At 32.6% G+C, this 12,974-nt stretch overlaps 1 protein-coding gene across 1 annotated transcript; it reads left to right on the plus strand.

Moving 5' to 3' along the window:
• The first annotated feature begins 5,414 nt into the window (after positions 1 to 5,414).
• On the plus strand, positions 5,415 to 8,515 carry LOC126703677 (uncharacterized). Its single transcript, XM_050402728.1, has 3 exons — positions 5,415 to 7,635; positions 7,729 to 7,954; positions 8,043 to 8,515. The coding sequence occupies exons 1-3, from the start codon at positions 7,102 to 7,104 to the stop codon at positions 8,513 to 8,515; spliced, it is 1,233 nt and encodes a 410-aa protein (XP_050258685.1). The 5' UTR covers positions 5,415 to 7,101.
• Positions 8,516 to 12,974: the final 4,459 nt, after the last annotated feature.

Genomic DNA, 12,974 nt, shown 5'->3' on the forward strand with positions numbered 1-12,974 from the left:
AGCTGGTGAGGGCCTTGGGTTTTTATAATAGTGTAGAACCGACCTCCGTTTCTTGCATAGGAAGGTTTTTCCTTACGGGGAAGATCATCATTAATGGGTGTATCTTATAGAATCCCTCTCATGTTGGGATTCTTTGTCATATTGGGATTCTATTGACTAGGGTTAATCGTGGGACACAAGTCGTTTCAATTTAGGATTTCTTGGAGTCCACTTAAGCCATGTGGATGCCACGTGGCCTTGAGATCCATCCATCATTCGTCCGTGTATCTTGAATCTATCCACTTAGAGAGACTAACTGTCCACTGATCTAGAACCATCAGGTTTATTCAAATGGACCCATCATCTCCAAATTTTATACCCTTCAAGGGCTAACCCATGATTGGGGCTAGGTGAGTTTGGTCCTCATTGCATTTGCATTGATGTTTCCCCTTGACAAGTCTACCATGATAACTTGTCAGTCTTCACAGAAAAATCAAAGGACCTAATTGACTTCTAGCCTATATAAGACCACCAATTAATCTATTGGGTCCATATGGACCATTTCAGTATTTAAATTTCCAAGTCCTCTTGTATGATAAGCCTAGCAATTTTTATTTTCTTTTTTCTTTTTGTTGAATAGAAAAGGGTGTTTTCGGTGTCGACTCATAAACCTCGTGGCACGACAATTGTTTAATTATTAATAATATATAATGAATAGCCCTCTTGACCTGTTGCCTTGAAGTAGCTTCGTCTGCTACTTTTTATTTTATTTTATTTTTATTTTTATTTTTATAATTATCTTATCATAAATAAATAATAAATAAAAAATGAACAAAGGCTGCAGAGAAAGTTCAGTTGTATTCGATTGCCCTTGATCTCAAGTAAATGTAGATCCCATGTGGAGGGTTCACACGTGGAATCCACCTTATGTGCAAAAAATATATTCTAAATCAAATGTATTGATAAATTTCATATTTATTTATTGTGATCTCTTTTTGGGTAGATGTAGAATGAGTTCCAATTTCATTTAGAGTTGTTCTAATGTATTTACTTCATCTTATAATAAGAAATAGTCGAAAAATGAATAAAGTTAGTATAACAAGATATTTTAATATTTACATAATAAAAGAATTGCAAATATTCCCATATGTTTTATAATTCAATTATTATAAGGGTAAAACTTAAGTATAATACTTAGGTGATGTTTCTTAGGTTCCCCTTTTAAAATTCAGTCATGTGACTATTTAACTAAGAATATGTAATTCGTAAACGAAGAGGATCAAATCCCAGGACCTAGACTCTCAAGTCCCTCCAACTCCAACTCCAAAAAACAAACAATACACTTTCATTCCATGAGAAAAAAAAAACCACATTGTTGAATTTTAAGAGGGGAACCTAATTAAGGAACAGAAAAATAGTACTTAAGGTACTTTACCTAAGTTTTGTCCTAACATGTGTTCAAACCATGGTCAAACCATGCGGTTTTCTAAACCGGAAGCGAGTTTTCCGGTTTCTTCTTTCCAGAAAATTTAGCAATGAAAATGGAAAAAAAAAAAAAGTAGAATGGGTCTTCATGGAGAGCAACTACCTATTTGGTAGATCTATTCTTTAGAGAAGAAAGAGTGAGAAAGGGAGAGAAAGAGGTATAGTAAGTGAAGGCTAAAGCTATGAGAGAGAAATAATTTGTTGCTTTACCATGTGTTTGAAAAACTGGGGAAGACAAAGTGTAGTAGAGACTGAAAAGTGAGAAGAAGGAGATGGAGACTAAGAAGCATACGTTGAGACTAAAAAGTGAGAAAAATGAGTTGAAGACTGAGAAGCATATGTTGGGAAGAAGAAAAGCTAATTAAAGACTAGAAGAAATTATCACTTATCAAATTCAGATTGCTTAGAGCATTCTCATCAACACTCTCAAATGCTATAAATGCTAAATTTTAGCATCAAAAGATCAAAAAGCATACTCTATCAAAGCTCTTAAATCCTATTCATTTTGCAATCCAGCTACAGTGGGCTAGAGATAGCAACCCACTGTAGCAATATTGTAAAAAAAAAAAATATATATATATATATATATATTTGTTTTAAAAAGAGAGAGACAGAGGAGAGAGAGAGGAAAAATAAAAAATGAATAAAAAATAATAAAGAAAGAATATTTAAATGGAGTGTTAAAAAAAAAATAGAAGTTTTGATGGAAGGAATATTGTAAAATGATGTGTTATATATTATAAAATTAGTTTTTGAGATGGTAAATGCTAAATTTTTTAGAAGTGTTGATGGAAATGCTCTTAGGAAATGTGATAGTGGGAATGAGTTGGCTTTCTCTCTATTTGTTTTAATTATTTTCAAATTTAAAAGGCAAGTCTTTTCTCATCATTTGTTTAAATTATTTTTAAACTTAAGAAGCCAGGTCTAAGACTTGGCCTGCAAGGCTAGTGATTAGTGACGTGCTCACTGCTCACTAAGATCTTATATCTCATGAGTTGTGAACTTTAGATATTTTTTATAGAACAAAGTTTCTCTCCAATGGAGAGAAACCCTACAAACTCATCATATATATTTATATTGAGTGTGAATTTTGAAAATCTAACCGTTAGATTGCATGTTCTTATTACATCCTTAATGCTTACAAAATTTTAAGAAAATCAAAAATCAATTGTTATGTCATCAAATAAATGTTATAATTTCAAGTTTTTGTAATCTAAAGTTGTACATAAAAAATAAGTTAATTAATCAAATAGTAAATAATATCCGATTTGAACGAAATTTGATATGCATGTTAAGAATATAAGGAACATAAAATTCGACGGTTAGATTTTCAAAATTCACATCCAAAAAAGAAATATATGAGAAGTTTGAAGATTTTTCTCTAAACTAGTTTGGAGAGAAACTTTGTTCTTTTTTATATATTATCTTGAAGCACTTATTTACATGAAAGTATTATATAAAAATTAATAATAAAATATGTTAATATAATTTGCACATTATTATTTAATTTCTCTATATTTTTAAATCAAGATTACTCATTTTTATAGTTTTTTCCCCTAATATTTGTTTTTATTCTATTATTAAATGATTTATGATGTCATCACGGTTGAACCTCGGTCGACCTCAAAAACCTTGAACTTTTTCCTTTTTAGGTTCAATGAACAGTCTGGATTTCAAAACTATGTATATAATGTGGCCGGAGAGTTTGGCACTGAAAGCCAGACTCTCAGTTCCATGCAAAAGGTTGCTTTATTGGCAATTTGGCACCTTTTGAAGTTCCATAGGCGTTTTGCAATCTAAGAATAGGAATAAAGAATTTCATGGGTTGTGATGCCTAATATGGTCTAGTCAGGAGGAATATGGATGGATGATTTCACTGCATTTAAATTAAGTTGAATTAAATGGTTGAAGAATTTGTCAAAATGCATCAAAGTTTTTATATTTAATTATCAAGTATCATCCATACATATGCATTTGGACTTTTTTTTAGAGATAATTACAACATGCTGTTAACCCCACAACTCGAACCTTTTCCCCCTAGACCCCCAAGCACTTTGTGCATGGGGAGGTGCCAATTCAACTACAAGGCCTTTGGCCATATGCATTTGGTTAAAATGTGTCTTTTGCTCTTCATGGATGGACAAGATTAATAAACTTTGATCACTTTAGCCTCTATGACATTGCTGAAATGGTTAAACAATACCTAAGTGAATTCTATTTTTGAATGAACATCTGACTATATAAGCAATGAAGAGACTTTATTACAAAGTCCTAGTAAAAAAATGATGGAGGGTGGTGGTAATGAGTTCAATGCTTACACAGGTTGCCCCTATGACTTATTGTCAAACATTAACTTTGGTTTGTTTATTTATTTATTTATTTATTATGAAACTTTGTTTATTTTAGTTCTTGAAGGACTTCTTTAGATTATGTGACCATTTGTCAATTTGGCCAGACTAATTAAATAAAATTTACTCTCTGTAGTTTTTTTTTTTTTTTTGAGAGATTGTTTCAACATATAGCACCCGTTCTTGATGATAGTTCTTTATCATCAGATCAAGATACCAATCAGTTTTGGTGTAGGCAGGAATTGAATCCCAGATTTCTTATTCAAGCATCAGAGACTTAATTTGATTTGTCAATTTGGCTAGACTAATTGCAATTTACACTCTTAAATTTGAGAAATTTGAATTTTACTACCTACTAAAGTTTCAAAATTTTGGATTTGCACTCCTAACATTGCATAGTGTTTGGAAAAAGACACCTCTGCCCCTATTGATGAATGAGGCAACGGTTAAATTTCACATTACCTCAGAACACTATGGTTTTGAATAAATAAATTAAATCTTGGAATTGTAGTTTATGGAGTCACTATCATATTTAACTTCACTTAAATCTTGAATAGTATATCCAACAATCTTGATTATATAATTTTTGACATTCTTAATCAATTCAATCTTCTTTGCTTTTGATCAGTCACACCTTGCCCCAAACTTGGGTTAGCTATTATAAACTTCAAGCCAAAAATTAACAAATCCGTCTTATTTTCCACTTATTTCAAACCACTGTTCAATTTCAATAGGAAAGAACCAACTTATTCCACACGTAATTTCCAATAAGCACAAAAATGCAAGAATGGAGGCTAGCATGCGTGAATCCAAACTGTATAGTAACTAGACTGATGGCCGTATTGACTGGAGTCCGTCTATGCAAAGGGACCCATGCAATGGAAAATTAGCTTGCTTTGATCGGGAGATGATGACACAATGAAAAATCCAAAAATCTTCCAGAGAGCAATATTTCTTTGATAGTAACAGGATCTTGACTTGAAGTTTATAAGAGCTAAAGTAGCTAACCCATGATTGGGGCTAGGTGAGTTTGGTCCACATTGCATTTGCATGGGTGGTTCCCCTTCCTTGACAGGTCGCCGGTAATCAATTTGTCTTCACCGAAAAATCGAAGGAGCACGTCTTCTAGCAAGTAGCAACTAAAGCTTTTGCTATATGAGAGCAGAGCACCAATAATTCTACTCGGTCAATATCAGATTTTTAATACTCAACCGAATTTTAATTTTCAACTATATATCCACCAATGTATAAAGATAATAGTATAATACTAATTAAACCTAAAAGATTAAACTTATGGATTTTGACCCCATTATATTTTTTTTTTTAAAATTCAAAGATGCTAAAATGCTTCACCTCAATTACATATTTTCTAATTTACTGTTGATTAGTATCAGTTTCATATAGCAGGAACCAACTTTAACATGGAATATATAATAATCACTGTACGTGGAGAATGTTCAATAAGACACTGATCCCTATAGTTTCTAAATCTTGTCGGCACTAGAAATTGTGATTGATGCAAAATTAGTATTTGATTGAGAAATACAATATATTTATTCAGTATTTTTAACACAATATATATAGCAACTGTGTTGTGAAAAATTGATTTAGGCTCCGTTTGGGAGGAGGGAAGGGAATGGAATGGAATGGAATAAAAGGAATATTTTTAGAATATTATTCCCTCCTCTTGTTTGGGAGTTTTAACGGAGGGAATGGAATGTCCATTCCCTTGTTTGGGAGTTTAGTGGGAGGGAATGGAATGGTTATGAGGGAATGCTCATTCCTCCCTTTTCCCTCAAAACCTCAAATTTTTGTTCTCCTCAAAATTAGGAGGAATGAGAGGGAATGGATTTAGGTTTAATGAAATTTTTGTTAAAATCCCTAAAATACCCCTTCAATATCAACCCTTTTTTTCTCATTCAGCCGTAAAAAAATATAGCTATCATTCTATTGTCCGTTCTCTGTAGAGTGAAGCTGCTGCCGTTGGTCTTGCTTTTTCTTTTGTCTGCTACAATTTTCGGTTATTGCTCAAACCAAGTATGTGTATCTTTTTCTTTTTCTTTACGGTTGTTTGCTAGGCTTTTTTAATTTTTTTTTTTTTTTTAATTTTTATGAACTGTTTGCTATGAGAGTGATATATAGTGTTTTTGTTTGATCAGCCTCCCTCTGTCTCCCTGTATTGTATTCGGATATGAATGGTTTGTAAATAGTTAGTTGTTTTATAATATATATCCCTTTTAACCAAAAAAAAAATATATATATATATATATATATATATACATATAGTGCTTTTATACACCTAAAAACCAAAACAAACTAGCATTTTATACACCTAAAAATCTTGAAAGTGAAAAGAAACAAAAATTGTTGTTAGAGTTACCTGTACAGCTAAGATTCGAACTTGTATTTAGAAATTTGAAAGTGAGAACTGCTAAAAAAACTACTGTAGAACTACTGTAAATTTGAAAGTGAGAACTGCCGGAGGACTCGCCCAATTTTCTTTTTACTCTGTTTCCGCTCTGCTTCCTCTGTTATTTATGATCTCTGCTTCCTCACGATCTCTGCTTCCTCTGTTATTTATGAAGCAAGTGGTGTGTTGAACTTCCAGTTTTAACTATCCAATGCTACTATATCTCCAAGGCTTCACACGTGTATGGTTAATAGGAAATATCTACAAAAGCTAGTGTTCAAGGTTAGACAACAGACAAGTGTGCGGTTAAGAAAAAAACAAGAATAAAAAAAAATTTAAATGAGAAAAAAGTAAAATGTAAAGTATTTTAATTAATATAATAGTAGGTGAGAATATCAACACAGTGCCGTAGAATATCATAAAGTATTTTAATTAATATAATAGTAGGTAGGTGAGAATATCATAAAGATGTAAAACAGTATCATAGAATATCATAAATTATTTTAATTAATATACTGCTACTTCTTGGGCAATACACAGTGCCGTAGATGAGAATATCATAAACCCAAGGCTTGGACTCCAGAGCAACAACCATAAGGGAAACAAAGAGAGTTACTTTCATTGCCATGGTTATTTTACTATTATTCTCTTACAATTGACTTGCTAAAATGCTAGGCATTGGGACCAATTTATATTATATGAGAAAGAAATTAAAGGATTATCATATTTATGTTATATTTTATATATTTATTTATCAATGTTGAGATACAATACTAAATAATAAAGATGTAAATGTATTTATGCATGTGTGTATATCTGCTTACAATGTGCCCATAATTTTCTAAGTTGGACTAATAACATAGCTATTTTTTTACTTAGATGGATTTGAATGATGAGGTACTTAAGACCATAATTTTTTCGGACTTTATACGGAAACTAGCATTGGTTCATGCTGCATGCCGTTATTTGTGCTACATTATCCATCAAAGGCAACGACTAAAAAGAAAACGTGTTCCCCACATCCCTACACAATCAACCATAGAAAGACAAAAAGTTCGTGATGAACTAATGTCTCGACTTAGGAATAGTAAAAAATGCTATGATGTAATACGCATGGGTCCACAAGCTTTTCAAGGTTTGTGTGACATTTTGCGGAGAGATGGTGATCTTCAAGACACACAGCGTGCCACGGTTGAAGAGCAAGTTGGCAAGTTTCTTCACATGTTAGCACATAATCAGACAACTCGTACAATGTCCTTCTTTTTTTGTCGTTCCAGTGAGACCATTAGTCGCCATTTCCATAACGTGCTAAGATCAATAATTATGTTAGAGGATCAATTCCTTCAACAACCTGATGGAACCCAAGTGCCACTTGAAATACTACAAAGTAGTAGGTTCAACCCATATTTTAAGGTAAATATATCATGCATATAATTTATATTTGATAGTAGTTTAATACAAATATATTTTAAGGTAAATGTTTTGAGAGATAATGTTAAATCTCAGGATTGTATTGGGGCACTTGATGGAACACATGTTCGTGTCAAAGTGTCTAATGAGGATGCACCAAGATATCGGGGTAGGAAGGGTTACACAACACAAAATGTCTTGGCAGCATGCTCATTTGATTTAAAATTCACATACGTGTTACCAGGTTGGGAAGGAACTGCGTCAGATTCAAGAATAATAAAGAGTGCTTTAACTAGAAACGATAACTTGAAAATCCCACAAGGTAAATTTAATTCAAATACGTATTAGGGTGTATTCTTTATAATTAAAAAATTTGTAGTATATAATTAATGGTTGTTATTGTTTATTAGGTAAATATTATCTTGTTGATGCGGGATACATGAATAGAAGTCATCTGATTGCACCTTATAGGGGAGTGCGTTATCATTTAAAAGAGTACTCTGTTCGTCCCCCTGAAAATGCTAAAGAATTGTTTAATTTGCGACATGCGTCATTACGCACTGCTATTGAAAGAGCATTTGGTGTACTTAAAAAGAGATTTCCTATCATAGCAAGTACTACAGAGCCTAATTATTGTGTTGACACTCAAAATGAAATCATTTTAACATGTTGCATACTTCATAATTATTTAATGGGTGTCGATCCTGATGAAAGTCTTATTGCTGAAGTTAATGAAGAGGTTTTGCATTCTCATCGTGAACGTGTGGCCCCTACTCCAAGAGAAGATGATGAGGATGCTAGGCAAGGAGATATTATTAGAGATTCTATGAAGAGAAAAACAATGGAGAAATTTTATGTGGTTTGGCAGTGTGTCTTAGTATAAGGGAGAGAGCAGTTATCAATCCACTATATGAGAAATAAAGGTTATAAAAATAAAGGTTATAAAAACAGTGGGTACCAGTTAGCTCAACTAGTAAAGTCTCTGATGATTGTATAAAAGATTTAGGGTTCAATCTCCGCCTACACCAAAAACTGATTGGTGTTTTGGTCTGATGATAAAGAGCTATCATCAGGAGCGGACACCATAGATTAAAACTCTCTAAAAAAAATGTTATAAAAATGTTTATAGATAGTGAAGATCCCAAAAGTACCTTTATGTTTATATATAGTGAAGATCCCAAAAGTACCTTTGATGCCCAAAAGGCCTTGGGTCAGTTGTACTAAAAACAAATATGAGCAAACTCCAAACCGCAAGAAAATATTATAATAATTAAAACATTTGTTAACAAGTCATGTAGTTTTTATTTTTTTCGTAAGCATTTTGATTAAAATTTTGAGAGCCTGTATCGATTTAAGTAAGTCTATGCTACATGGAATCCTACATGGGGACCGATGCAATAGAAAAGTAGCTGCGTTGTGGGCATGATGGCACAATGACAATTCGAGAAATAATTTTTCAGTGTATCAATGTCGTACACATCCATTTTTACGAAAAAATATTTTGTATTAAATGATACCATATCAACTATATCAAAATCCAATAAATTGAAAACATGTATGTAAAAATAACTATTCACTAATACATGTCTTTCACTTATTAGTGGGTTAGTTATTTTTGTATACATATCTTTTGTTTATTGGATTTCAATACCGCTGATGTGGTATCATTTGATACCAAATATTTTCTCAATTTTCACACCCAATTTCAAAGCTTGTTAAGTTGTGCAACTGTGAGTGGTTGACGAAAAGCAGTGGGTTCATGTAATCAATAATGGGTAGAACCGTAGGACTAGGAAATATCCACTACTCACAGTCTCATAAATCAACAAATTATGAAATTAATTTTTTTACTAAACTTTGATCCTTGTTTGAATATATAGAATGTGTTGGGAATATACACAAAATTTTCAGATCTCTGAGATGCAAAAATAGAGAAAAAAAATATGCACCAAGAAAAATATCATATAAGACAATATTTACGTGGTTCAACAATTTGCCTACATCCACGGAGTTGTAGTACAGTTTTCTCCCTAAAAAACAACACACCAAGCCCTAATCTCCAAACAACGGCCAAAATGGGCATTTGCCCCTTTCATTAAAACTTTCTAGCAAAATGTCCCTGTTCTGAAACTATCTAGCACAATGCCTCTGTTTTAAACTCGATTTTCTAAAAATCGAGTTTCCATGAAAAACTCGATTTTTAGAAAATCAAGTTATGTGAAATCAAACTAAAAAAACATGGAACTCGAGTTTCATGTAAAATTTCTCATATTACTCGATTTTCATCAAATCGAGTATTTCATTAAAACTCAATTTTCTAAAAATCAAGTTTCAAAATAGGAGCATTTTGCTAGATAATTTCAGAACAAGGGCATTTTGCTACATCTTTTGGGCGAAAGGGACAAATGCCCATTTTGGCCTCCAAACAACAGTTTTTCTATCCTACACACAGAATTCACCAATAAGCTAAAAACAGACCAAAAATTTTTGGCCGCCTCTGTTCCATGGACTAAGCCTCAGAAAAACTCCCATTAAAAACCATAGTAATTTTATTTCGGGTCAGATCATAATCAGGATCAAACACAATTAAGCTCTACAAAGCCCAACCAGAATGTGTATCACGTGTGTAAAAAACACACACACACACACATATATATATATATATATATATATTTATATTTATATATATATTAAGCCCCTATTGACTAGAGTCAATCTATGCAAAGGGACCCATGCAATAGAAAATTAGCTGCAAAGTGTGGACCTCATGTGGAACCTTTAACAAAGTTTTCACATTAAGATTATTGGTAACGAGTGACGACTCCTGACTTGGATGTTGGAAGTGCAAGCTTCGTAGAAAGTCCGCTAGATATAGTCATCCAAAGACAGCAAAATTTGAAAAATCATGAAATATGATAACGAAGAAATTTCCGAGACATATCCAAAATGTGAAATCCGGCTGTTTGATTTCATGCAACTTTTCTGCGCTCTATTCCATGGACTAAACCTCATAAAAACTCCCATTAAAAATCATAGTAATTTTATTTTGGGTCAGATCATAATCATGATCAAACACAATTAGACTCTACAAAGCCCAACCCAGGGGCGGCTTGATGCATTTGGGGGCCTAAGGCGAAAATTGATCATCTTATTTAGATGCAAAATTACTACTAATTAACATGAACTACATAGAATTTTTTTTTTTTTGAATTTTTAAGACAAAAAAAATTTGACAAAATTTTTCATACTTGTTGATGTGGTAGATTGATAGCGGTAAGTAAAACAGTGGTTTTAGTGGTAGATTTAGATGAAAACTAGTAAAAGTTTGCTAATTAAACTCTTATTATTATTCTTTTTTTTTTAGAAGTGCAACATTCACAATATTTTTTACAACAAATCCTAGATTTTAAACTGCTTTTTGTTTTTTATTTGAAAATATCACTATAATTATTATTTTGCCATCAACAATAGGCTGTAATAACTTGCTACTTAGCATTAGTTGTAAAAATGTTGTGAAAAATATTGTGGACGACGTTGCATTTTTCTCTATTTTTTTATTTGTTTTTCATCTAATAAAAAAAATTATTTTATTTATTGATTATAAATAATCCTATTGGTTAAAATTTAGGGGCCTTTTTTTTACATGGGGCCTTAGGCGGTTGCATTTTTTGCTCCACCATAGAGCCGGCCCTGGCCCAACCAGAATGTTTATCACATGTGTAAATAACACACACACATATATATATATATATATATATTAAGCTCCTATTGACTGGAGTCAATCTATGCAAAGGGACCCATGCAATAGAAAATTAGCTGCAAAGTGTGGACCTCATGTGGAACCTTTAACAAAGTTTTCACATTAAGATTATTGGTAACGAGTGACGACTCCTGACTTGGAAGTTGGAAGTGCAAGCTTCATAGAAAGTCCGCTAGATATAGTCATCCAAAGACAGCAAAATTTGAAAAATCATGAAATATGATAACAAAGAAATTTCCAAGACATATCCAAAATGTGAAATCCAGCTGTTTGATTTCATGCAACTTTTCTGCGCTCCATTCCATGGACTAAACCTCATAAAAACTCTCATTAAAAACCATAGTAATTTTATTTCGGGTCAAATCATAATCACGATCAAACACAATTAGGCTCTACAAAGCCCAACCAGAATGTTTATCAAGTGTGTAAATTTTTTTAATTTTTTTTACCCATAACTCAATTTCATAGAGATCGAGTTATAAAACGCCACTATAGGTCTTGAAAACGTCACTATAGACTCTTTAAAAACGCCGCTATAGGGTCTAACTTGATTTATCATAAATCGAGTTTCAAGATATGAACATTTTCCTAATTAATTTAAGAAAGGAGGCAAAGAGCTGCTATTTTTACCCAAAAAGGGCCTTTGGTAATTTTTTCCTCTATATATATATTAAGCCCCTATTGACTGGAGTCAATCTATGCAAAGGGACCCATGCAATAGAACATTATCTGCAAGGTGTGGACCTCATGTGGAAACTTTAACAAAGTTTTCACATTAAGATTATTGGTACCGAGTGACGAGTCCTGACTTGGAAGTTGGAAGTGCAAGCTTCGTAGAAAGTCCGCTCATCCAAAGACAGCAAAATTTGAAAAATCATGAAATATGATAACGAAGAAATTTCCAAGACATATCCAAAATGTGAAATCCAGCTGTTTGATTTCATGCAACTTTTCTGTGCTCTATTTCATGGACTAAACCTCATAAAAACTCCCATTAAAAATCATAGTAATTTTATTTCGGGTCAGTTCATAATCAGGATCAAACATAATTAGGCTCTGCAAAGCCCAATCAGAATGTTTATCACGTGTGTAAATAACATATATATATATATATTAAGCCCCTATTGACTGGAGTCAATCTATGCAAAGGGACCCATGCAATAAAAAATTAGCTGCAAAGTGTGGACCTCATGTGGAACCTTTAACAAAGTTTTCACATTAAGATTATTGGTAACGAGTGACGACTCCTGACTTGGAAGTTGGAAGTGCAAGCTTCGTAGAAAGTCCACTAGATATAGTCATCCAAAGACAGCAAAATTTGAAAAATCATGAAATATGATAACGAAGAAATTTCCGAGACATATCCAAAATGTGAATTCCGGCTGTTTGATTTCATGCAACTTTTCTGCGCTTCAATTGCGTACAAAAAGACAACATTTCCACATTCACCTTTGTAACATTATATGGTCCAAAGAAATTTTATTTACTCACAAATCACTTTCTAGCTGTGTCTAAGTTATTGAAGTGTGTTGAACCATAAATATAACAATATATCGACCATTTGCCCTTACATTCATCAACC

The sequence above is a fragment of the Quercus robur genome, chromosome 2, assembly GCF_932294415.1.
Source record: "Quercus robur chromosome 2, dhQueRobu3.1, whole genome shotgun sequence".
Taxonomy (NCBI): Eukaryota; Viridiplantae; Streptophyta; class Magnoliopsida; order Fagales; family Fagaceae; genus Quercus; species Quercus robur.